At 38.0% G+C, this 25966-nt stretch overlaps 1 protein-coding gene across 1 annotated transcript in view; it reads right to left on the bottom strand.

Moving 5' to 3' along the window:
* Positions 1–563: 563 nt before the first annotated feature.
* Positions 564–25966, bottom strand: part of CUL5 (cullin 5) — a 92555-nt gene continuing 67152 nt past the window's right edge. Inside the window, exons 11-19 of the mRNA XM_028105793.2 lie at positions 24238–24302; positions 15847–15979; positions 14896–15027; positions 12152–12275; positions 10840–11015; positions 10136–10297; positions 9257–9375; positions 8535–8658; positions 564–4098 (exon numbers count right to left, since the gene is read on the bottom strand). Of these exons, the coding sequence (XP_027961594.2) occupies positions 3904–4098; positions 8535–8658; positions 9257–9375; positions 10136–10297; positions 10840–11015; positions 12152–12275; positions 14896–15027; positions 15847–15979; positions 24238–24302 (1230 nt within the window). The 3' untranslated portion in view covers positions 564–3903. The remainder of the gene's footprint in view (positions 4099–8534; positions 8659–9256; positions 9376–10135; positions 10298–10839; positions 11016–12151; positions 12276–14895; positions 15028–15846; positions 15980–24237; positions 24303–25966) is intronic.

The raw sequence follows: 25966 nt of genomic DNA on the forward strand, positions 1-25966 counted from the left end.
ACCATGCTAGAGGTTCATCACCCGAACCAACCACGCCGACACCTTCTTCACCTTTGACTTCCGGCCTCTGGGACTGTGAGAAACAGATTTCTGTGGTTTATCAGCCACCCAGGCTATGGTACTTTGTGAAGGACACTGTCCATCCTCATAACCTTATTACTGAACTATCCCTAGCTCTGAAACTTAAATATTTCACAATTTGCAAAAAAAAAAAAAAAGTTTTATATTTGTTTTTATCGGATATAAAACTTAAATTGCGGTTATGACATGGCTTATGTAACCTGATGAAGGGATGCATTAATCACTTTCAGGTCTGAAATAGTTTATCTTTTCCAGGCATGATAACCTTAGGCTGCTATCATCACTGAAAAAGCGACATTCCTGATAGCTTTCATTATGGACTAAAATTTGAAATCTAAAACAGTAAGTGGGTTACTTTTCATGTTTCTGATTCCCAAGGCTAAGATGTACTATTTCACCATGAAATGTATAAATATACTTAGTACACAAATTTAAGTCTTAAAAACTACTTAACAGTGGAACATCAATATTTTCTGGATAGGTGAAAGCTTTTATATTACACTTTTATTTTGCAAGAAAATAAATTATACAACTTAAAAAATAAAATCCAAAAATTAAGCAGTTCATCAAAATATTTCAGCCTACTTCATACAGAAACTGCTACCATTTAGAACTGTACAGCATTATCACCTCAGTATGTAGTGGCACACATTCAAAATCGTATATACCATACGAAGGTAAAGTACAACTTAGGAACGCAAATTTGTTCAACACTCCAGACGACATATATGGTGTAGATGACAGGAAAGCTCTCATGTAATGTTGGTTTCACAAACATGACCTTGGAAGAGTTTGTAAGATAGCATCCCAGTCATTTACATGAAAATAGAAAAACCGGCTTGAGTTTAAGATAGCAAATCTTTCTGAAAAACTAGCAAATCTTCCACCCAAATTGAATGTTTAAAATTTGCCCTGTGAGCCGGGCTAATGACATCCTACTGCAAACAATGCAAAATACTTTGTAACTACTCCGGTCATATTTTGTATTAAATTTCAATAAAAAGTAAAAACAAGAAAGCTAACAGTTCATTTTTGGAAACTGTAACATTTACGCATAAAATAAGAGACTTAAATAAACAGGTTGACAATGCAGGGAACCCTCCAATAAATGTAAAAATTGGAAGACTTCATAATTTATTTCAACATCCTCATTAAATCACTGGAACACTAATGTCCTAATATTTATCGCATTGTAAGCATTAAAATCGTCTTCTACTTTGTAAGTTTTGCTTCATGTCTATTTACTCTGGCAATGAGGACAACAAAGGTTAACATTTTCCAGATGGCTCCAGCTTTCCATTAGTGTTCACAGTTTAAACTAAGCTGTGGTGCGCCCCATTGCCCTACTCCTGGCAGCCTGGATTCTCCTCACCACCATGGCACCACTGTGAAGTGCAATCAAAGGAAACGGACTCAATAAAGGATACTAACTGTGATTCCGTACCTTTCGCTAATTGCTGGGAAGGTTTTAATCAGATTTTTTTTTTAATTAGCAAATCTATTATCAAGACACATTTAAAGAAAACTTAACAATGGCATAGGCACCTCGTCAACTAAATTGTTTTCATTAACACCAAAAAGTAGTTGAACTTTTGTATACATAACAACAACAACAACAAAAAAGATGAAAACTGTTACGTCTACAGTATTTGCTGCTGTTCAATTTCCCAAAATACAATTAGGACATAATTAGCTATTAAAAAATTTATAAAATTTAATAGAAAACTTGGCTATGGACTTAGAGTTACCCACTTTTGCATTAAATTTTCCTTTATAAATCAAAACATCATGGCTCTCATTCTTAAAATGACCAAAAAGATGAGAAATTCCAAACACGTTCTGAGAACAATTATGGTTTAAAGCAACAAATCTGAAACTTTAAAAAATGACCTGTAATTCTCCCTTCCACTGTTTTCCCTTGGGCATTCGAATACGGGAGAAGCAAATATGCCCAATCCTGAACTATTTGTTAAATGTAAGGGCCACAATTATTACAAATTATTGTTTTTAAATTTCAAATGTATCCATCGTCCACAGTCATCAATTTAGTTTAATTCTCCACAATGCACTCGGTCTAATAATGGACACATGCTGCCCCCAGAGCTAAATGTAAGATTTTAAATTAGAAACAAAATTCCAATTTCCTATGAGTTGCAGAACAGGCATGTGAATATACCCAGCGACACCCTCGATGTTTTGAATTTGCTCTCCTTCCTTTCAGCCGGCAGCTCACAACGCCTCTTGGGACTGGGGACAGATTCCATGGAACACTCCTGAAAGCACCTTGCACAACACTGTCTACCGTGCACCTTTCAAAGCTCAGCACTCCACTTCCTACTATTTCCCAAATCATAGGTTTAAAGTGTTACTTAGTATCAAACAAGATAGAAAAGCATTTGCGAAAAAGCTTGGAACGTGCAGCATAATGAATAAAAATCCACATAGAGCCACTCTTTGCCAACGGGGAATACGCTCATCTCTGCTAGGTTGCCGTGTCCTCAAGTCCTGAACCCTGTGTCACTCTGGGTATTCAGTCGCTGGCAACTAGTAAGTTGCTACTTTGGATTGACTGAGAGGAACAAGGTAAGTGTTGCCTTCTGAACATTTTAAAAACGTTTATTTTTAAAATATATAAATATATATGTACATATATTTGGCAAGTTTACTGCTCATATTAAGACTGCAACAATTTTGCTTATGCTTTTCAGGTCTTATGTTGTGGTTTTTCTTCCCCCGCAACGTAACAGACACTCCTTTTTAAAACAGAATGTCTTCCTTTCCAGAAACCTGAGGCTATAAATCCCTAATCATGAGACTTTAAAATTCCAAAATATTTCTATGCTGCAGATCAAGAAATAGTTACATAACTGTATTATATGAGAGTAGATTTCTGCCTTGTTTTTAATAAATTTGGAGATAACAAAATTTGGCGTAATAAATATTAGGTATACAAACATTAAGTGTGTTAGTGAACACACTTAATATCTTTGTTTTGCTATTCTGACTCTGCAGTTGAAATGACCGACTTCTCTCCATACTTTTTTTTTTTAAACAATCGGAGCGACAACATAAGCTTCAGTTTTTCAAAACAAGCTCTCCAGCCATATAAAATTTTAAAACTCCTTATTTAAAACAAACATCTAAAGTAGCAGTCTCCTGCTCACAGAAAGCCAACGTCTGTAAGCTGGAAAAATTTAATATCCTTTTCAGGTCACCATTAAATCCAGCTACTATACTGAAGCAGGGTGTGAACAAACAGTGTTATACTATTAAATACTTCCCTTCTCACCTGCATCTGCCCTCCCCCAATGTTGTGCAGACCAGCTCCCTCTTTTGATCAAAAGAAACCAAGAGTGCTATTTCTAGTTTTAATTGCATTTAAAAAAAAAAAACAAAACATAACAGCATTATTCAGTGCACGAATATCTGAAGATCCTTCCTTGTGCAAGTACATTTTCGTAAGGAAGGAAAAAAAGAGAGGAGAAAAAAAAAAAAGTAACAAGAACCCCGCCCTCACCCTTCCCGACTATTTCTTCTGGTGGATATAAATCAAATTTACTTTTACAAGTTCATCATGGGCTCTTCATGAATGCAAGTTTCTCCACAAAACAGCATGCTGTTACAGAGTGTGCAACATGAAGGGAATGCCATCATGCTAACTAATGTGATTGGCAAAATAGAGTTGTTTTGTCAGGTAAGGCAGAGATTTTAATATTTATGTAATCAAAGTCCAAATAAACCTTCCTCCAGCACAAACTGTTACAACTTTCTGCCCACGCACTCTGAAATTTGGGTTCTTAATGTTGTCCATGATATTCAAGATTATGCCATGTATATGAAAGTGTTGATGTCAGACTCGTCTCTTCGGATGTATTTGTGCTCTATTAGCCACTCTATTTGCTCTTTTATCATTTTCTTTTGTGGCAAAAACATGTTTTTCAAAATTTCTACTAATTCAGTCTGCAGCTGAGCATTACTAATTTTCTTTCTCATCTTCATTATTTGTATGATAGCTTCCTAAAAGAAAAAGAAAAATTAAAGATCATTAATAGATTAAATTTTAAGTAAAACAACAAAACATGACTTTTTATGTATTTCATTCTCTTTCCAACATCCATCCAAAAGACTAATCACTAGATTAATCTTGAGACCAGCAGCTTTTACTTAACAAATAAAAATACTTTTTTTCCACTCACTGTAAAAGAAAATCTGATTATAAAGATTTTAAAAAACAAGGAAAAACAAAATTACCCATAACCTCTCTGCAGAAAACCACACCTAATGTTTTGGGATACTTCCTTCCATTATTTTTTTCCACACTATGCACGTTTTAAAAATTTCTCTTACCTGTGAACACAGTATGTATATAAACTGGTATTAAGTATCAATGAAGATACAACAAACCCTTTACACACCCTGTTCCATCATAGGCAGAGTTACTTCTTTGTGTAGAAGCACATGCCAGCTGGTGTCTAGTTTTAAAAATCAGTAATTACTACTCTTTATGTATTTATCAGAATAATATCTGCCATAAATATTATCAGTTTATTGATCTAATGAAATATTCTGACTTCCTACAGGAGTAAGCACTGTTCACCTAAGTCAATTTTATAAATATTTCCTTGATGATTTAATTACTATTAAGTTTGTAATAGGGATAATTCAAAATTAAATATTCTTTTCTCTTCTGTTTTTTTTTTAAGATTTTATTTGAGAGAGAGAGAGAGCATGAGTAGGGGGAGGGGCAGAAGGAGAGGGAGAAGCAGGCTTCCCGCTGCGGGGCTGGATCCCAGGACCCTGGGATCAGGACCTGAGCCGAAGGCAGACGCTTAATGAGTGAGCCACCCAGGCGCCCCATCTCTTTTGCTTTTCCTGTAGGAGCTCTCTCCTTAGCAAACCAAAGGCATCTGTCTGCCTTGGTGGAGATTAGAATTTGTTAAAGAAGAAATGTGAAAAGAGAAAATGAGAGGTAATACTGGCTTTTCACATTCAAAGTGAAGTTTTGCTGCAAAGAGGAAACAGACTTGAGCACCAGGCACCGTTCCACAAGAGAAAAGACTCCTCCACATCCCCGGCAGACATGAGGATCCCTCCCCCGTCACGAGGAGGACATTCTCCTGGGACATACACTCCCATTCTCAGTGTATCCAGATGCCAGGCTCCCAATGACAGGGGCTTACGTCAAGGGTCCAGACAGAAGGAAGGAAGGGGGAAAGCCTTCAGGCATGTGAAAATCTCGGGAGCCAGGAGGGAGGACCGACTGTACGTGTCTCAAGCTTTGGCCGAGGTGAGGAAAGTGGCTGTGCTCGAGAGGTGATGAGGGGAACCGAGCATGGGGCGCTGGCCATGGTCTACACTTGCTAGCCGGCTGTCACTGGAAGACACACACTCCCGACCCTCCTCCAGTCCCCACATGGCACAGGTGGGGTGCAGAGCTAACAAGACCCCCAGAGGCCTTTAGTTCCAGGCGAGAGTCATGCTGCAGCAGCAGGTGAGAGTGACAGGAGCACCTGCAGGCCAAGAGGCGACACGGGAGATGGGGCAGAGGCTCAGAGAGCTGCAGGGCTCCGAAAGCACAGAGGACAGGCGGTCAGAGCAGGGAAGAGCCCCTGTGTTCCTTACCAACTGGAAAAAGAATGAACCAGAGCTCAGCAGCAGCAGATAGCAACAGCAAGTCAGGCTCCCGCGGCTGACATGGAAAGCACCGCACAAAAAAAAGCAAGAACCCAGGGCACTGTCACAAGGACAGGACGGTCCCTTCACTGTCACTACGAGGTCAAGTGAATTCCTCTCGCCCTCGATCCTTCCAGATGCCATCTGTGAAACAGCACAGAGCGGGGCTGACTGGAGGAAGATCGGGAGAAACGAGAAAGGCTGAGCACCACCTACCTAAAGGGACAGCCTGGATTACTGGACTGTACATAATTAGCCACGAGTTTAAGACAAAGCAAAAAAACTTCATTTTCTCTGCATGTCCTATAGAGTGACTATACCTGCTCAACTCGAATCCATCTGGAACTTATCCTGGTGTAGCCAGAAACTGGGACTATACCCTGATTTTTCCCCCAAAAGTGAAACTCTCCCAAATCTTTTCCTGAATTCCCTTGTCACGGCTCATGGAAATTCTTTCCTTTATTCCAAAGTTCATCTATATTTATAGAGTAGGTTCAGTTCTGAGCTATTTTCCTCAACCAATCTGCCTGTTACACTGTTTTATTTCGTAGATATTTTAGTAAGTGTTCACATTTGGAAAGGCAAGTTCCACCAACACTTTTTTAAGGATCTCAAACACTCTCATTTATTCTTTCTCATAAAACTGAGCATCAATTTGTAAAATTCCCAAAATATGCCCAGTCGAATTTTTACATGGGAAAAATCGACTTCCTAAGTAATTCAGCCTTATCACTGAAGAACGTGGTTACTGCATGCTAAGCAAAAGCAGCTAGACAGAACAAGTACGTTCACTGTCTGATTCTATTTCCATGAAGACTCAGAACAGGCAAAACTAGGCAACGGTGAGAGAGAGTCCAGTGGGTCGGAGGGGGCCTGGCTGGACTGACAGAAACCTTTTGTATCTTAACTGAGGTGATGCTCACACAGGTACGTACACTTATCAAAACTCATGGACCACCCGTGAAATGTGCATTCTACATGTAAATTACACCTCAATAAAAATTTTAGCAAGAGAAAAAGAGCAGTATCTTTCTTTTTATTCAAATCTCCTTTTGACTCTCAGTAAAGGACCATGAATTCTTTTTTTTTTTTTTAAAGATTTTATTTATTTGACAGAGAGAGACACAGCAGGAGAGGGAACACAAGCAGGGGGAGTGGGAGAGGGAGAAGCAGGCTTCCCGCGGAGCAGGGAGCCCAATGCAGGGCTCGATCCCAGGACCCCGGGATCATGACCTGAGCCGAAGGCAGACGCTTAACGACTGAGCCACCCAGGCGCCCCAAGGACCATGAATTCTTTTTAAAGAAGTGCCTATGAATTCTATGGTTTCTTCTTTTATTTTTCCTTTACTTTTTTTTGAAAGATTTTATTTAACTTATTTGAGAGACAGAGTGCACACAAGTGGGGGGAGGGGCAGAGACAGAGAATCTCAAGCAGACTCCCTGCTGAACGAGGAGTCCAGTGTGGGGCTCCATCTTACGACCCAGGCATCATGACCGGAGCCGAAATCAAGAGTTGGATGCTCAACCAACTGAGCTACCCAAGTACCCCTTCTCTCTTAAGTTTTTCAAAATTATTGCTAACTAGAAAAGCAACTGATTTTTATTCATCTTTTCCCTGCTCCTTTATCATACTATATGGTCTAGAAGTGATGAAATATCTTAATCTTTTCCTCTTATTTGTTTCATATTTTCTTGAATTGGTCAGCAGTTTCAAATAATATTAAATAAAAACAGCAAAAGTGGGATAACTTGGTTCTAATAATACTTTTTTTTAAGGTTTTTATTTATTTGTCAAAAATAGAGAGTGAGTGAGCACAGGTGGGGTTGGGGGGGGCAACAGGCAGAAGGAGAAGCAGGCTCCCCGCTGAGTAAGGAGCCCAACGTGGGACTCAATCCCAGGACCCTCAGATCATGACCTGAGCCAAAGGCAGACGCTTAACTGACTGAGCCACCCAGGTGCCCCTAATAAGAATATTCCTAAAGGTAAAATGGTCACACATCAGTTTGCAGTATAAGTATTCTTTATCGTGTTCAGAAGGGACCACAATCCTAGCTTTAAAATGTTTTTGAAAGAAGAGGCACCTGGCTGGCTCAGTCAGAAGCACATGAGATTCTTGATCTTTGGGGTCTTGAGAGCAAGCCTCACATTGGGTGCGGAGATTGCTAAAAATAAATAAATAAATAAAACTTAAAAAAAAAGTTTTTAAAAGCGTTCCCGAATTTCATATTACAATGGAATTATAAGTCTTAAAATTAAGTAAGAGTTTAAATACTTCAATCCTAGAATTATAACTTATTGTGGACACACATTCAGTTGTGATCAAAGGGAGACATAACTTAAAACCAAGGTTTTGCTCAGGGGCGCCTGGGTGGCTCAGTTGGTTAAGTGTCTGCCTTCAGCTCAGGTCATGATCCGAGGGTTCTGGGATCGAGCCCCACATCGGGCTCCTTGCTCAGTGGGGAGCTTGCTTCTCCCTCTCGCTCTACCTGCTGTTCCCCCTGCTTGTGCTCTCTGTCAAATAAATAAAGAAAATATTAAAAAAAAAAACACACACCAAGGTTTTGCTCAACCAGCAGAATCTACGAGAGGCCATCAAGACATACAGACATCTCTTTCAGCAACTAAGAGAATGCCAGCAATGCCATTTTTAAATTCCAGTAAAATGAAAATTAGCTCTTCATTACAGTTTGAATACCTACATGCTTTTAAATTAAAAAAAGAAAGAAGATTAAAAAAATGAAATTTTTTTCAAAGTACAGACATCCTGCCTTATACACACCTGGGTTCTAAGTATCCTTAGCTGAACTATTCCTTCATTCTCTTCTTCCCTCATCCTTTCTGTAGTGAGCTGCAGGCGTCCAATCAAGTTGATTTTACCCCTTTTCTGAACTTTTGCATTTTTTCTATAAAAAACATTGAATCAAATATTTTACAGCTGAAGGCCTTTTGACATCATACTATAGCAATAATATCCGAGAAAAAAGATTTAGAAATATTCTGAAGATTACTCTCCAGAACTGTTTAAAGGAAAAGTAACAAATAATCAACATACAGCTTTATTTAAAATGAATCATGATTTCCCCAAAACACAACAAAAGCTCAGTTAATAATGTATGGGTGACAACATTCCCTGTAATAACAGAGCTAATATAATTTATACTACCATGAAAGTGCTTAGATCGTCGGAAGATACATGGGCTGCTAGTCAGCATTATCATCTAAATGGATCTCAGGGGAAAAATACTTTGTGTGAATAAAGCTTCTTTAGAGTTCAACAGGATGTTTAAAGATGAAAAGCAATATAATCACACACCAAAATGTATCCTTGACAAATAAGAAGTACGCATCTCCACTTCATTACTATGTTTAACAAACAACTAAATGGTGTAACCCTAGAGTGATGTTTTAAATATAACGTAAGGAAAATAATTATTGTGCTAACAATAAATTAACACCAAACTTCCAACAAGGTATTTTTACATCAACCACCGTCGACCTTACATTAAGCTGAATTCCTGGTTCACTGAGAAGAGAGTGCCTTCTGTAAAGTCTTTGGGTGAGCTGACTTGAGGTTCGTACAGTAAAACCTGCCGCTTGAGCTTTGGGAAAGCTACTAAAGACTACGAAGAATAAAGAGAAAACAATTAACATCGATTAATGGTACGGAATACTAAGATCAATTCTCCAACATGACTAAAAGAGGGGAGAACAAATTATAAGCACAAAATCACGATTCAACTTTTATATGATACCTCGATGACTTTAACAATGTAAATGTAGAAACTGAGAAAAGAACGAGGAGAAAGAGTTGGTTGTGAGGAAGGAAGCAATAAATGATCTCTTTACAGTAAGACACGAGACCAGAGCAACTGGTCATAGGCGATCACAGCAAAAGCAACTTGCCAGTTACACACCAGCTATTTCCCTCTAGACAATTATTATTCTGGAACTTTCAAGAGGTCTGTGGAGTAGGAGTAAAATGTAGCTATGAGCAGGAGACTAACAAGTACATTTTGCAGGCCCTCAAAAAGACCAAAGTTTTCTAATTCTTACATTTTTGGTCATCATAAAAATCTCTGAACACATTCTCAGTGTGAAATCTGTGGTCACACTCCTCACAGATAACGTTTAAACACCAACTCAAACATTCATTTTTTTTTTCCTTTCTCGTCTTTCACCATCTTTGTAACTTGCTTATTTTCAATGTCTTTTTTACCATGAATACCTCATCTGTGCATTAATACCTCATTAGTGTATTTTTTCTTGATTAAGGGTCATTTTCAGAGTGTTTTGAATTCATAAATTTATTGTAAGCAAGCCATCAATATTTCCTGCTTGTGACTGGATACAACTTTAAAAACAAAAAAACATAAAACAAACCCATAAAGTCCTTCTAAGCTCAGCATCAGGGAGTTCAGTTGCAAGTTTTAGATTTTCAAAGCTGATTTTCTCTCTGGGTCTTTGGTTCCATGCAAACAACACAGCCAGCTGAAACGTCGTTACCTCCAAATCATATTGACCTACTTCATTCTTAAATGTTATCTATAACAGACAAAATAGCATGAAGATGAGATTCCCTCCAGGATGATTACCATCTCTCCCTCCTACACTCTTTCTTACATGAGGTTAAACACGGAAAAGACCGCCAGCCGTCTTCCAACACCCACTCTTCCCTTCTTATATGGCAATCACAATTTTAGCACAACTTCATGACTGCGCAGAATAAAGGCTCAAATCCCAGCTCTCCCTGGGGCAAAATGTGGTCATGTGACCAGTTCTGCCCAATGGGATATGAGTGGAAATGATGGGGCAACTTCTAGAAGTCACCCCTGAAGCAACGCATACTCTCATCCTTCCCTTCCTGTTGGGCTGGAGGACAGGCACATTGGAGATCACACTGCATTTGCAGACAAGAGCAGTATCTTAAGTGTGCTGACACAACCAGAAGCCCTTGTCCCTACAACTCCATGCACTAGATCCCCTAGAGCTGCTCAAACTTGCACGTGTGAGACAAACAAAGGTCTTTCTTGAGTCCCGGTACTTTCAGTCAAACCAATATCAGAACTAATACACCATCTACTTACAATTCCATTTGACATGAGATGATGCCAATGTAATTTTCTACCACTATGATTTTTTTTGTAGAATTCTTCTACTTCAGGTATCAAATCCTCCAGTTCAGTAGGAAGTGAGACAAAGACTTTCTCAGAGCTCCTTGACCAGGCACCAGCATTTAGAATTTTTATATTAACTGAATCAGCTATAGGCAAGAATATCAGAAAATATGAAATAAATAATTTTGAAAATGTGTAAAATTAAAAAGAAATATATATGTATACTGGGTGAGCATTGGTGAAAAATAAACAAAACCCTAAAGATTTTGTTAAAAGTATCCTTTAAAAAAAAAAAAAAAGGATTAGAGGGACGCCTGGCCGGCTCAGTCGGGGGTGGGGAGCATGCGACTCTTGATCTCAGGGTCATGAGTTCAAACCCCATACTGGCTGTAGAGATTATACTTAAAAATAAAATTTATAAAGAAAAAAAGGCGGGGGGGGGCGGTGTGTGCCAGGGTGGCTCAGTTGGTGAAGCATCTCGCCTTCTGCTCAGGCTCCCTGCTCAGCGGGGAGTCTGCTTCTCCCTCTCCCTCTGCCCCCCGCCCCCGCTCATGCTCTTTCTCTTTCTCTCTGTCTCAAATAAAGAAAGGGGGGGCGATGCCTGGGTGGCTCAGTCGGTTAAGCATCCAACTCTCAGCTCAGGTCTTGATCTCAGGGTTGTGGGTTCAAGCCCCCTGTTGGGCTCCATGCTGGGTGTGGAGCCTACTTATAATCAATCAATCAATCAATCAATAAAATCAATCTTAAAATAAAAAATAAGTCTCTTCATGTAACTGGATCTGAAACATGTAAAGCTCAGGCAGTGAACTGTGGCTATTTTGAAAAAATAAAAAATAGGGGTGCCTAAGTGGTAGAGCCGGTTGAGCATCCAACTCATGGTTTCAGCTCAGGTCAAGATCTCAGGGTCATGAAACTGAGCCCTGTGTTGGGCTCTGCGCTCAGCACAGAGTTGGCCTGAGATTCTCTCTCCCTTCCCTCTGCCCTTCTTGCTCATATTCTCTCTCTTTCTCAAATAAATAATCTTTAAAAAATAAATAAAAAATAATTTAAAAATACATACATACATAAAAATAAGGATTAGCAAATCTAAAGTCTGTTAAATTCTGTTTTGCTGGATGTCTTCAAGGAATGTGGACTTTGTAACATCTTTGTATCTGTTACTGTTAGGGTTCATTTTTAATATACTGGAAAACAAAAATATTCTCTTTAAAAAGGTGTGTATATATATATACATATAAATGTGTGTACACACACACACACACACATAATTATAAAATAATACCTGGTAAAGCCAATTTATTATTTTTGTGCATTTCCTTAAAAGCTTGGTTCAAATCTTCAGATACTTTTATGTCCTGAAACATTCTAGCAAGCTTGTTTACATAATCTGCTGGCATACCAACTTCCTATGAAAGGCAAAGACAAAAGAGGTAACAAACAATAATATATTATCTGATATACTATTAGGAAAAACTTTTAATGGAAAACTAAGTCCTGGATGCTTTAATATAAAATCATTCCCCTCTTATTTATTAGAATACTTATATCGTAATACCTATTAAATTTGATTCTTAAAAACTAAATGAGAGAGTACAGGTCACCGAGGCTTTCTCTGCATGATTCCAATATACATGAATCAGTCGCCACAGTATAGTTCAGTAACACCAGTCCCTCAACAACCCAAGTCAACTCTCAGTTATCACCATATATTAAATGTGAGGAATGCATAAAGTACAAAATTTACTTCTCATCATGACCAATCACAACACTTTTTTTCAAAATCTGTTAGTCATCTGTTAATCCAGTTTACCCACAGAAAGCAAAGCATACAGTTTTGTTGCATCCTTGCCTTCCAGGGAGAAATCCACTTGACATTTTATAAAAATGGATAATCAAGAGAGCTAAGTGGGCAATGACAATGACAAAAGCATACCACAGAAATAAAAATAAAGCTGGAAATGAAAATAATCTAATAGAACATAAATAGCATTCTAGAAGAGCTGAATGAGGTCAACTTGCCAACGCTGAAGACTCTAAATATACAAGCATAGGAACGTAAGGTAAATTATCTTAAGGTAAATTTACTGAAGGTAAATTATCAACTTAAGTGAGAAAGGAGTAGTAACAAACAACAACAACAACAAAAACAAGACACCCCAGGAGAAGTGACACCAGCAAAAACTTTCACAACACTGAGAGCCCGAAAAACCACAGGCTGGAAGGTGACCCAAACTTACAGGGAGTCTAACAACTCTTCAAGGCACACAGAAGATGCTCACGCCATATTCTAAGTCACACGACAAGAAGGCCTGGGCTGGTCAAACTACTTTTCACTTACAGGACAGCCTTCCTGAGATACAACTCATCTACCAGAACACTCACTCTTTCAGAGTGTACAATTAAGTAGGTTTTAGTGTATTTACAGGGTCTCTGTGGATTTGGCCACTGTGGACATTTTGTTTTAGTGGAATCTCATACTACGTGGTCTTTTGTAACTGAATTCTTTCACTTAGCAGCGTTTTCCAAGTTCACTCATGTTGTAGTGTGTGTCAGTACTGCTTTTCTCCTGACTACTAAGTATCATCCCATTGTATGATTAAACCACGTTTGGTTTATCCCTTATCAGCTGAATGACATTTTGGGTTGTTTCCACTTTGTGGCTCTTATTAATAATGCTGTTTTGAACATTCACAAACAAGGTTCTTGTGTGGTCATATGCTTTCATATCTCTTGAGCAGAATTACTTAGGAGGAGAATTGCTGGGCTGACTCTATGTCTAACTTCTAAGAATGGCCCAACAGTTTTCCCCGGTGGCTGCACTGATTTATAGTCTCATCAGCTGCACATGAGGTTCCAATTTCTCCTCTTCCTTGCCAAGACTTGTTGTTTTCTTTTTAATTTTAGCTACCATAGTGGGAATAAAGGAGAGTGGGAGGAAGGCCGGAGTAATGACTAATGATGTCCAACATCTTTGAAACATGCATTAGCCATGTGAGTATCTTCTGGGAAGAAACGTCTATTTTAATTCTTTGCCCATTTGTAACTTAGCTGTCTTTTTACTGTGGAGTTGTAAGAGTTCTTTATGTATTCTAAATACAATATTGGACATATGAATTGCAAATATTTTCCTAACTAATCTTAGGTTTTTACAGAAAAATAGTACTTTAGTTCTAAAAGTTTCCTATGTTTTAAATTATAGTGTACTAAATACATACTCATTTTACAAATTTTTTTCCTATGTAAGATAGAGTTTTTAATGTTTTAACAGAAATTTCTCAGAGTTACAAAACAATAATTTTTCCCACTGATTGTTAACATTAAGATCATTTTGCACACTGTCAGTTTGCAGAGTAATTTTACTATCCTACAGTATCATGCAAAGCAGGGCAATCTATAAATGTATATGGTGAAATATATATATATAAATGAAGGAGATATATATAAAATACATATAACTATATATAATATATAATCTTATATAACACAATATGTATCTTAACACCATATATATATACATAAAAGACATTCATTTTAGTATAACTCAAATTCCATTTAAGTGAACTGACAGGAACAGATTTAAAATACTTTGATATGAGAATTTAATCATAATTAAATTAGCACTGATTACCCTAAGTAAGCCATCATCTTTTATGTATTGGTTCTTTTAGCTTTATATAGAAGTCTTTATTTACAAACATCCCTACAGTTAAGCATTTAGTACTGAAAACACCTTAAAAATGCAATGATTTGTCCCACAGCCCATTTAATAAGGTCAATTCAAATGAAAGTGGAAATACAAAAGTGCAAAACATCAGAAGCAAACCAAGAGCAAAAGTGTCTCACTAAAGTCTTGATTAAGAAAATATATTATATATCACTTTATTTTATATCACTGATGCCATTCTCTTATAAATCATCCCCTACTTCTTTGACACTAACATCACCAAAATGTATTACTTAATAAGCAGACATAAGAACCATGTGTTATTTAAAAAAAAAAAAACAAGTATTAAAAAATTTACTTACTCTTAGCCACTCTACCATATTCTCTTCAATTTCACTATCAGCAGAGATGTCTAATATAAGACGTCGTGTCAAATGAGCTTTGTGGTATCTCATAAAAACGTCTTTATTTTGTACGTATTTAAGTACCAATAGCTGTACAAAAAACAAAGTTACTTTCAATTCATGTATATTCTTAGCCAACTCTCTCATTGAGACCTTTCCATACCCCAACGTCAAAATCCAGAAATTTATATATACATACACATATATAGAAGCCTACTGAATCACCCATCTCTGAAAAATGACCAGTCCCCATGCCCTACACTTTACTACTTTAAAAGCTAGCAAATTTGAGACTGTAATCAAATAACCTTTTAGTTCCTATAAACATCAATTTTTCAGATTTAATAAATAATAAAATTTTAGATGAAAATTAAGGGTTTTTCCCCAAATTTCTCTTCTATATAGCCTTTTCACTTTGATCTGACACTAATCTTCTAAGTCTTTTTGTCTATATTTTCTATCTTTACTTCTTATTTTTTTTTGTATTCCTGGGCTTATAGCAAATTACACTAACAGCCAGGAGACAAAAATGAAAGCAACTAACTCTTACCTACATTCACTCATTTCTAGTTATCTATTTTGAGCTCTCACAAAAAGAAAGAAGTGACAAACCCCCAGTCTCTCTACTGTCATTCCAAACACCATCAGCTGCATTTCCCTCTTCTTTGTCCTTTAATAGGAGCTAGCATTGAATTCCTTTAAAACAATCAGGAAGGGGAAGAATTAAATACTATTTCCCTTTTCTAGAAGCTACAGAATAAAAATTCCCAGGAAGAGAAATAACTGCCCTACAGAGATCTTATACTGTAAGATTTCACAACATTAGCTGCTATCACACAAAGTCTAATAAGCACAACACAAATTCAAACTAAGGTAATTAAAATTTTTGAAATTTAAAAAAATATATACCACTTCTTTAAGCTTTGCTTCAATCTCTTCAGAGGTTAGTTTTTTGCTTAACGGTGTTTTTCTTAGCAACATGTCACAGTAATTGGCAAGCAGCTCAGGGCATTTTGATTCAGGCTGAGTTTTTAATCCCACCCTAAAAAACAAATTAAAAGCAGTTGATAAAAAGTGAATGATATCTGCAAATATTTTTTCTAAAGCCAATTTTTCACAAACTTCTTAGGTTGTATAAACCCAGTGATCAGGGCTGAGACTAGGATGAGCATAACTGAACAACAAGGGTGCATAATTTAAGGAGGCACTTACTCTTAAGTTCCCACAGGTGCACCTGCAGGATGCCGAGAGGAAACCTACATATATTTTGTACCCTGGGTGCTGCCCTGCCCTGCCTCTAGTGGTGGCCTTGTCAATGATCTTTAAAAATTTTTATTCAGGTACTAACTTGCTAAATACTTTTGAACAAATTGCGTAAATCCTTGCATATTTTATAAGTTAACATTTAGAACTTTTTGTTATTAATATGTCAGGAAAAAAACTGTTCTTTGGAATGTATCCAACGTAACCTAAACTCCACAGTTATGTGATACCTACCATCATCCTTTTTAGAAAACTAAACAAACTTTTCTTTTCTTTTTTAAAGATTTTATTTATTTGACAGAGAGAGCACAAGCAGGGGGAGCAGCAGGCAGAGGGAGAGGGGAAGCAGGCTTCCCGCTGAGCAGGGAGCCCGATGCAGGACTCGAACCCAGGACTCTGGGATCATGACCTGAACCGAAGACAGATGCTCAACCGACTGAGTCACCCAGGCGCCCTTAAACAAACTTTTCTGAAACAATGAAGAACTTGCATCTCTATTTTACTTTGCTAACAAAATTTAAAAACCAATGTATTATATTTTTATGCTTGAAAGTCTTGCGTTTTTTTTTTTTTATAAGATTTTATTTATTCATGAGACACACAGAGAGAGAGAGAGAGAGAGAGAGAGGCAGAGGGAGAAGCTGGCTCCCAAGGAGCAGGGAGCCCGATGCGGGACTCAATCCCAGGACCCTGGGATCATGACCTGAGCCGAAGGCAGACACTCAACCATCTGAGCCACCCAGGCGCCCTTGCATTTATTCTTTATCTGGCTTCTCTAAATTATAATTGTAAATAAATTAAAATTCAACATTTTAAAATTTGTGTACATAAAATTCAAGTGTTATTTTCCCGGAATTGAGTTATTCAAATTATTTTAAGTACACAACTTATCAAAATAATTATGTTGTGTCTGTGTATATAAAACATACATAATATCTTAATGAGGTAGATGAAACTTTTTTCCCTCCTACTTAACGAATCCAGAAATTACAATCAATTTTATTTCTACTTTTTATTTTTATAACTGTATGTCTGTCCTGAAAAATCTTATTCACATAAGTAGATGGGACTGGAAGAAGTTTTTCTGATGTTATGCCACTCGTTAAGAACCTCCTGAGTTATTTGCTTAAAAAATACATACAGATCTAACAAAAAAGGTTATTTTTAGTAATGCATCAAATTAGCCATCAATTGTGTGTAAAGCCAAGAACTGGAAACCACATGACTTGCAAAAGGATCTGACACCTAGTTATCAGAAATTCATTTTCTGTACATCAATCCCAATGTTTCAAAATATTCCTTTCTTATGCAACTTGGAGGCTTTTTCTGTCTCAAGGCAACACACCGCAGTAAGAACAGAGAGAGAGGCACGCCTTTCTCTGGAAAGCAGGGAAGATTAACTGTGGGAAGAAGTGGAAAGGGCAAATTATAAGGTAATTCCAGCAGAGGGCTCCAGCGTAGAGGAGAGCAGATGGGGAAGGAGAGGCCCAAGAGCTGATTTCCAGCGTCCACACTGGCAGACTCCGGAAAGGTTTCTCTGCAACCGGAAGACCACTAACTTACTTCCCCAGAATTCCTCTATTTCTTCCCATCTATTCACGCTGACAATGCCTGGCTCCTGCAGGAACAGATGCCCTGACTGCAGTGGTCTACCCGTCTCCCTCCCTCCAATGTGCCTGCTGAGAAGACAGGGGTCAGCTTTTCAGTGTCGCTCCTGTGAAGGCGGAGTGTCATTTCCCCTCCGGGGGCTGTTTCAGAGCTTGTTTGTTTGTTTTCAGTTTTTAGCTGTTTCACTGTGACATACTTAGGAATGGTTTAATCTGCATTTATCCTGCTTGGGATTCAAAGAGATGCTGGAATCTAAGAGTTGGCATCTTGTATCCATTTTGTAAATTTCTGGTCAATGGCTCTTCAAATATTGCTTATGTCCCCCTTTTCTGTTCTCTATAATTCCAATTACATATTGCTATAGATATTTTACCTTTCCTCAGGTAACAATTTCCACCTATTTGTCCATTAATATGAATTATTTATTACTTATCTATTTAAGCTTATTGTTACTAAGATATAATTCACATACCATGCAGTTCATCCATTTAAAGTACACAATTCAGTGTTTTTTAAGTATATCTACAAACTTGTACAACCATCAGCATAATGAAATTTTTAAAAAAATTTTTAAAGATTTTTTTTTTTTTTTTTTTTTTTTTGGTCATAAAGAGAGAGAGTGAGTGAGCTTGCACAAGCAGGGAGGGAGGCAGCGGGAGAAGCAGGCTCCCCGTCGAGCAGGGTGCCAAAGCGGGGCTCAATCTCAGGACCCTGGGATCATGACCAAAGCCAAAGGCAGACGCTCAACCGACTGAGCCACCCAGGCGCCCTAGAATAATGAAATTTTAAAACATTTTAATTAACCCCAGAAGAAACCCCATACACATTAGCAGTCACTCTCCAGCTATCTCTCCCTCCCAGCCCCTGGCTACAAGTCATCTACCTTCTGTCTTTATGGATTTCCTTATTCTGAACATCTCAATAAAGGGAACCATACAATATGTGGTCTTTTGTGACTGACTTCTTTTACTTAGCATAGTGTTCTTAAGATTCATCCTCATCATAACATATACTGGTAGTTCATTTCTTTAAAAAAAGATTTGCCTTTTTATTGTGGTAAAAAGATTTACCATTTTAACTTTACAATTTAGGGGCATCAAGTACGTTCACAATGGTCTGCAAATATGACCACTATCTGTATGCAGAACTTTTTCACGGTCCTAAACAGAAACCCTACACCCATTAAACAATAACTTCCTACTCTCCCCACCCCCAGCCCGTTAATGTCTATTTTATTTTTTTTCAATGAATTTGCCTATCCTAGAAACCTCATATAAGAAAATGATAGAAAATGTGTCCTTTTGTGTGTAGCTGATTTCACTTAGCATATTCTTAGGGTTTCATTCATGTGGTAGCATGTACCAATTTCATTCCATTTTATGGCTGGGTAATATTGCATTGCACAGATATACCACATTTTGCTTATCCATGCATCAGACAATGGGCATTTGGGTTGTTTCCTTTTGGGGAAGGCTATTTAGAATAAAGCTGCTGCAAACATTCATGTACAAATTTTTGAGACGGTGTATGTTTTTTTTCTCTTGGGTATATACCCAGTAGTGGAACTGTGGGTTACATGGTTAATTCTATATTTAACTTCTTGAGGAACTATCAAACTATTTTCAAAGTAGCTGCATATATACATCCACATATGGATGAAACATATATGAACCCACTCTCTCCACATCCCCACCAACACTTGTTACTGTCTTTTCAATTTTAGCCATTCGAGTGGGTGTGAGTGGTATATCACTGTGGTTAAGCTATTGATCTTAATTATTTTAAAGTCCTTATCTGCCAACTCCAATATTGGGATCATCTGAGCGTCTGTTTCTAAAATGGTTTTTCTCTTAATTCATCATAAGTATCTCTGCCTTCATAAGCCTGGTAATGTCATAGTGACTATTGGGCACTACATATAAAAGCATCACAGAGGCACCAGATGATGTCATCTTCCATTAAGATGGAAGTGGGTTCCCGCTCTATTCTGCTATGGAGAAGGCCAATCACTTTAATCCAATCAGGGGCTGGGTTGCAGTTTTGTTAAGAAACAGTCCACGTCTGGTACAATCAGCCATTTTTCACAGAGCCCTAATTTCTTTCAGTAGACAATAATATTTCGTGGACTAGATCTGGTGCTAGTTGTGTTCATTGCTTTTGGGGTGTCACTGCTGCTAGGCCCTCTCAGTGGACAAACTCAGAGATACACATACTCATTTACAACTATAGTGTCTGGCCTTGTTTCTTGTGGATGTATTTCTCATCCTAATGAGGCTCTAATATAAGTCTGACAACTCAGAATGAACAAGGTCCTTGAAAAACACACCTGACCACAACTAAAACTAGGTTAACTAAGAAATCTAAAGAGGCTGAACTTGGGATCAACATCTGCGCATAAAGAAAACCCCAGGCCCAGATGGTTTTACTTATGAATTCTATCAAACATGTAAGGAAGAAGTAATACCAGTTACACTAATTCTTTTAGAACGTACAAAAGGAGGAAGTAACTCACAATCCTTCTTAAAAAGCCAGCATAATCGTCATACCAGAAAAAGACAAAGACATGACTAAAATGAAAATTATACAGGGCACAAAGACCAGAAAAGAAAGAGGTAAAATCCTTCATGAATATAAATTAAAAAAAAAAAAATCTAACCAACATTATTAGCAAACTGAATGCAGGACTATATAAAAAGAATAATACACATCATAACGAAGTAGAATTTATCCTAGGAATTCAACCCTGCTTAAATGTTTTTTAAAAAACCAAATACCACATCAGAAGAATATGGAGGAAAAACCTTATGATCATTTCAACCCAGAAAAAGCATTTAATAAAAGTCAACACCCATTCATTATCAAAACTTTTAACAAGCTAGAAATAAAAACAATCTAATTAAGGGCATATATGAAAAACCCTCAGCTAACTTTGTACTTAGTGATAAAATATTAAAGGTTCCCCCCCAAGCCTGACAAAAAGGACAGGGCTGCCCACTTTAACAACTTCTATTCAACAATGTACTTATGATCCTAACCAGTGTAGCAAGGCAAGAAAAAGAAATAAGTGGTATAAAGATCAGAAAGAAGTAAAACTGTCTGTATTCACAGATTACATGATTATTTACATAGAAAACTCTTAAGAAATCTATAAAACTACTAGAACTAATACCTTTGACAAGGTAACAGGATATAAAATCAGTATACAAAAATCAACTGCATTTCTACATACTAACAAAATACTGGAACATCAAAAGCGTTCATGGAAAAATAGAACAAAATTAAACTACTCAACTGACTACAGAATACTACTACTCAACTTAGTACAGAACTGTATTAATTAGGACTATGTGGTAATGGCCTAAGGATACCCAAATAAATCAATGGAATAAAACAGAGAGTCCAGAAATACACACATATTTTTAAGTCACTTGATTTTTTACAAAAGGCACTGAAGCAATGCAGCGGGGATGGTAAGTATTTCCAACAAAGGATGATGAAACCACTTGCTATCCATATGGAAAAGGAAAAAAAATCATTAAATTTAACTCCCTACTTACACTATAAATAATAATTATTTTAAGATGGATCTTAGAACTAAATGTGAAAGCTAAAATTATAAAGCTTACAGAAGAAACAAAAAAGATTATCTTTGTGTCATGGGGTAGAAAAAGACAAAGGTTTTCTAGACAAAACACAAAAAAGCAAAAACCATAAAAGAAAAGCATGTATCTCCCAAAGAGTCTATATACAGAATATCTAAGAACTTTTACAGGTCCCTAATAAAAAGGAATAATGCAGTAGGAAAAAAAAGACAGGCAAAAAAATGGAATACTTTATAAAGCAAAATATAAGAAGGCCAAATAGTATAAGAAAGAGGGCTCAACAGCCATAGTCATGAGTGAAATGGAATTACAACCATAACGAGATAATCACTACACACATCTAGAATGACTAAAATTAAACTGACAACACTAAACGTTGTTAAAAATGAGGATCAACTGGTACTCCCTTGTTTTACTGGTGGGAGGGTAATGCAGTACAAACACTTGGGAAAACAAACCACTGTGCTTTGCAAAAACATGGATGAATCTCAAAAACACTGTGCTGCACTGAAAGTTTACACACAAAAGTACATATCGTATGATTCCATTTATATAAAGTCCTAGATCAGGCAAAAGTCATCTACGTTGAAACAATCACAACAATGGCTGCCTCAGGAAGGAGGCAGGGGTAGGGCTGACGGAATGGGCATGAGGTAATTCTCAAGGATGATGAACACATGGTACATCCTAACAGGGGCGTAGGCACATGTGTCAAATCTCACAAAATTGTACACTTAGGATGGATGCATATGTCAGCATGTAAATTTTATCTGAGAACATAAATCAACACCAAGGTCAATTAATGACTGCATGCTGAAGTGTTCAGGGAGTAAAAGTTACTGGTGCCTGAAACAAGTTTTTTAAGATTTTATTTATTTATTTGAGCAAGAGAGAGCAAACCCGCAAGTGTGTACACAAGCACGAGGCGGGGCAGAGGGAGCAGCAGACTCCTCACTGAGCAGGGAGCCCGATGCGGGACTCAATCCCAAGACCCTGGGATCATGACCTGAGCCGAAGGCAGACGCTTAACTGACAGCCACCCAGGGGTTCCCTGAAACTTCTTTTGAAATCCATTTAAAAAGCTGAATGATGGATGTACAGAGAGATACATATTTGATAAAGCAACATAGTGACAAAAATTTGAAAATTTTCATGAGCAGGGGTAAATGAGGAAGATCTTTCTGTATCCAAATGAAGAGATTTTGAAGATACAGTGTTATGTATTTCAGACATTTCACAATGTATAAAGAAAACAAGACAAATGCCTCTTAAACTATGTCAAGTTACTATACTGCTGTATGACCCAGGTATCTTCCACTGTAATATCACTCAACTTACACAGCTCAAAAAAGACACAATGAAAATGATTAAAATAAATTCTAAACAATTACTTTTCATTTTTTTTAAGTTAACATTTTTTTTTAAGATTTTATTTATTTATTTGAGAGAGCGAGAATGAGAGACAGAGAGAGAGCACATGAGAGGGGGGAGGGTGAGAGGGCGAAGCAGACTCCCCGCCGAGCAGGGAGCCCGATGCGGGACTCGATCCCGGGACTCCAGGATCATGACCCGAGCCGAAGGCAGTCGCTTAACCGACTGAGCCACCCAGGCGCCCTAATTACTTTTCATTCTTAAGAAAGCTATTTTTCAAGTATTTTAGCATTATATATAAATTTTGTTTAAAATAGCAATTCTAGGTGTTCAGTTAGGCAGCCAACTCTTGGTTTCAGCTCAGGTCATGATCTCAGGGCTGTGGGGTTGAGCCCCACCACCAGTTCTGCACTCAGTGGGGAGTAGGCTTGGATTCTCTCTCTCCCTCTGCCCCTCCCCACTCCATGTGCTCTGTAAAATAAATGATAAATAAATAAATAAATAGCACTTCTTGGGGCATCTGGGTGGCTTAGTCAGTTGAGTGTGTCTGACTCTTGATTTCAGCTCAGGTTATGATCTCAGGGTCCTGGGCTCCAGCCCCACATTGGGGCTCCCTGTTCAGCAGGGAGTCTGCTTGAGAGTCTCTCTCCCTCCCCCTCCGCCCCTGCCCCCCTCAAGCATGTGCACAGGCGCACATACACTCTTTCTCAAATAAATAAATCTTTAAAAAATGTATCGATTTTTAAGAAAAGATTGTATTTATTTATTTGTCAGAGACAGCAAGCACAAGCAGGGGAGCAGCAGACAGAGGGAGAAGCAGGCTCCCTGCTGAGCAAGGAGCCTGATGCGGAACTCGATCCCAAGACTCTGGGATCATGACCTGAGTTGAAGGCAGAGCTTAACCAACGGAGCTGCCCAGGTGCCCCTAAAATAGCAATTCTTAGCTAGAAATTGTATCAAAATATTTTTCCAATTAACTTTTACTGCTTCGTACTACTCTAAAGGTACTATAACTAGCTCAGGTTTATCAATTATTATTTATCCATTTTAATTCATTAAATTTTGATTTTTTAAATGGCAATATACTTACATTAAAACTGACTGCCCTCTTTTATTATGGTGAACTGAGTTATATTCTATGCTTTTATATTAAAGTAACTTTAGTGACTAACAGGGAGGAAAAACAATCACGTAGAGATTCTGAAAGATTAAGAACATTTTTCTACTTAAAAAAATAAGATCAACATTTTTGGTCACCAAAGGAGATAATATGAAATTAAAATTTGAGACAGTTTTTAATATTCAAAGGGAGCAAAAACCATAAAAGTAAAAAAAAAACAAAAACAAAAAACCAGCAACAAAAATCAAACCTAACAGATTTAGGATGATAGGGCACAATGCACACCCAACACTCCAAAAAAGTTAAGAATTTTAAACGTGACTTTTAAAAACTTACCCTTTCTGCTTCAAAGGTAATTCAAGTTTAAATATGGTAGCATCATTAACAACTGCTTTATATGCCTGCAAAGAATTTACAATGAAATGAACATTAAATATTTAGAATAGTTTGATATTTTATTTTATTTATTTTTAAAGATTTTATTTATTTATTTGACAGAGAGAGACAGCGAGAGAGGGAACACAAGCAGGGGGAGGATCAGAGGGAGGAGCAGGCTCCCAGGACCCTGGGATCATGACCTGAGCCGAAGGCAGTCACTTAACCAACTGAGCCACCCAGGCGCCCCAATACAGTTTGATTATTTTAAAGGTGTCTGTGGCCTGACAGAAATTTCAAGTCCTGACTTTAGCATGCTCCCTCCCACGTCAGAACCATCATTATTCTCAAGCAGGGTCTCAGAGCTGCCTGACAACCATACCATTGTCTCTGTGCATGCACTCTCCCAGAACACACTTCACACATCATCTTTCCCTTCAGCCTCCCACATTTCCTCCCCCAGGGAGACGTGCAGCTGAGGACGCGGCTCCCTATTTTGCTAATAAAACCAAAGTGAACAGAATTCCTCCGATTTCTCTTATGTCATCTTTCCCTGTCCACTGTTCCTAGGCACACAAACAAAGCGTTATTTAAATCTTAACATTCTCTTGCCTTTGCTCACCTCCAGCTCCTGCGTCATTTATCTCCCTAAGCTAAACTTCCTGGACGAATTACCTAACACATGGTCTCTGTTCTCTACCACCATTCCTACCGGAAAAGCCCTCCACAACCAGGCTTTTGCATCACTGCTCAACCTAATAGTTCTTGCCAAAGTCACTCACAACCTCCATGCAGAAGACAATGCTTAATCCCCACCTTACCAGACACATCAGCATTTTATTTTAATTTTTTATTTTTATTTATTTGAGAGAGAGAAAGAAATAACGAGAGAGAGAGCACGAGCAGGGAGGAGAGAGAGAAGCAGACTCCCCAGTGAGCAGGGAGCCAAACGCAGGGCTCAATCCCAGGACCCCAGGATCATGACCTGAGCTGAAGGCAGACGCTTAACCTAAGGCTGAACCACTTAGGTGCCCCATCAGCAGCATTTTAAACCAGCACATCATGCCCTCCTCCTGAAAGTGCTTTTTCTACATGTTGTCTACAACACTGCACTCTCCTGGTCATTCCGCTCACTCCGCTCTCTCTTCATGAAGGCCAGTTCTTCATCTTTCTCATAACAAAACTGTCGGTGCCCAGGCCGGTCCCTGGATCTCTTCTCTTTGCCATCCTCAGTCATTGCGCTGGGGATCATGGCCGGTGTCAGCACTTTAAATGCCATCCATATGCTAAAGCTCCCAGATTTATTATTTCAGGTTGTATTCTCTCCCCTATACACCAAGCTTGACATTGCCACACAGATGTTTAATAAACATTTCAAAGTTAACTTGTCCAAAACTGAGTTCCTAATCTCCTTATGGCCATCCCTCCCAAAACCTGCCCCCTCCCCTATCATCTTCCCCATCTCAGCGAGCATGTGCTTCTAACTGATCAGAACAAAAATCTGAGTGTCATCCCTGACTGGTCTCTTTCTATCACATTCTACATCTGATCCATTAGCCAAGCTTGTGTAGTTTGTCATAATCATTATCCAACCAACTTTGATCACCTCTACCAGCCGGCATTCTGGGCCAAGCCTCCATCATTACTTTCCTGAATTACTTAAATAGCTTCTTAGCCAGTATTCTTACTT

The sequence above is a fragment of the Eumetopias jubatus genome, unplaced genomic scaffold (genome assembly GCF_037043125.1).
Source record: "Eumetopias jubatus isolate StellerSeaLion01/CBP00866 unplaced genomic scaffold, mEumJub1_p1.0 scaffold_13, whole genome shotgun sequence".
Taxonomy (NCBI): domain Eukaryota; kingdom Metazoa; phylum Chordata; class Mammalia; order Carnivora; family Otariidae; genus Eumetopias; species Eumetopias jubatus.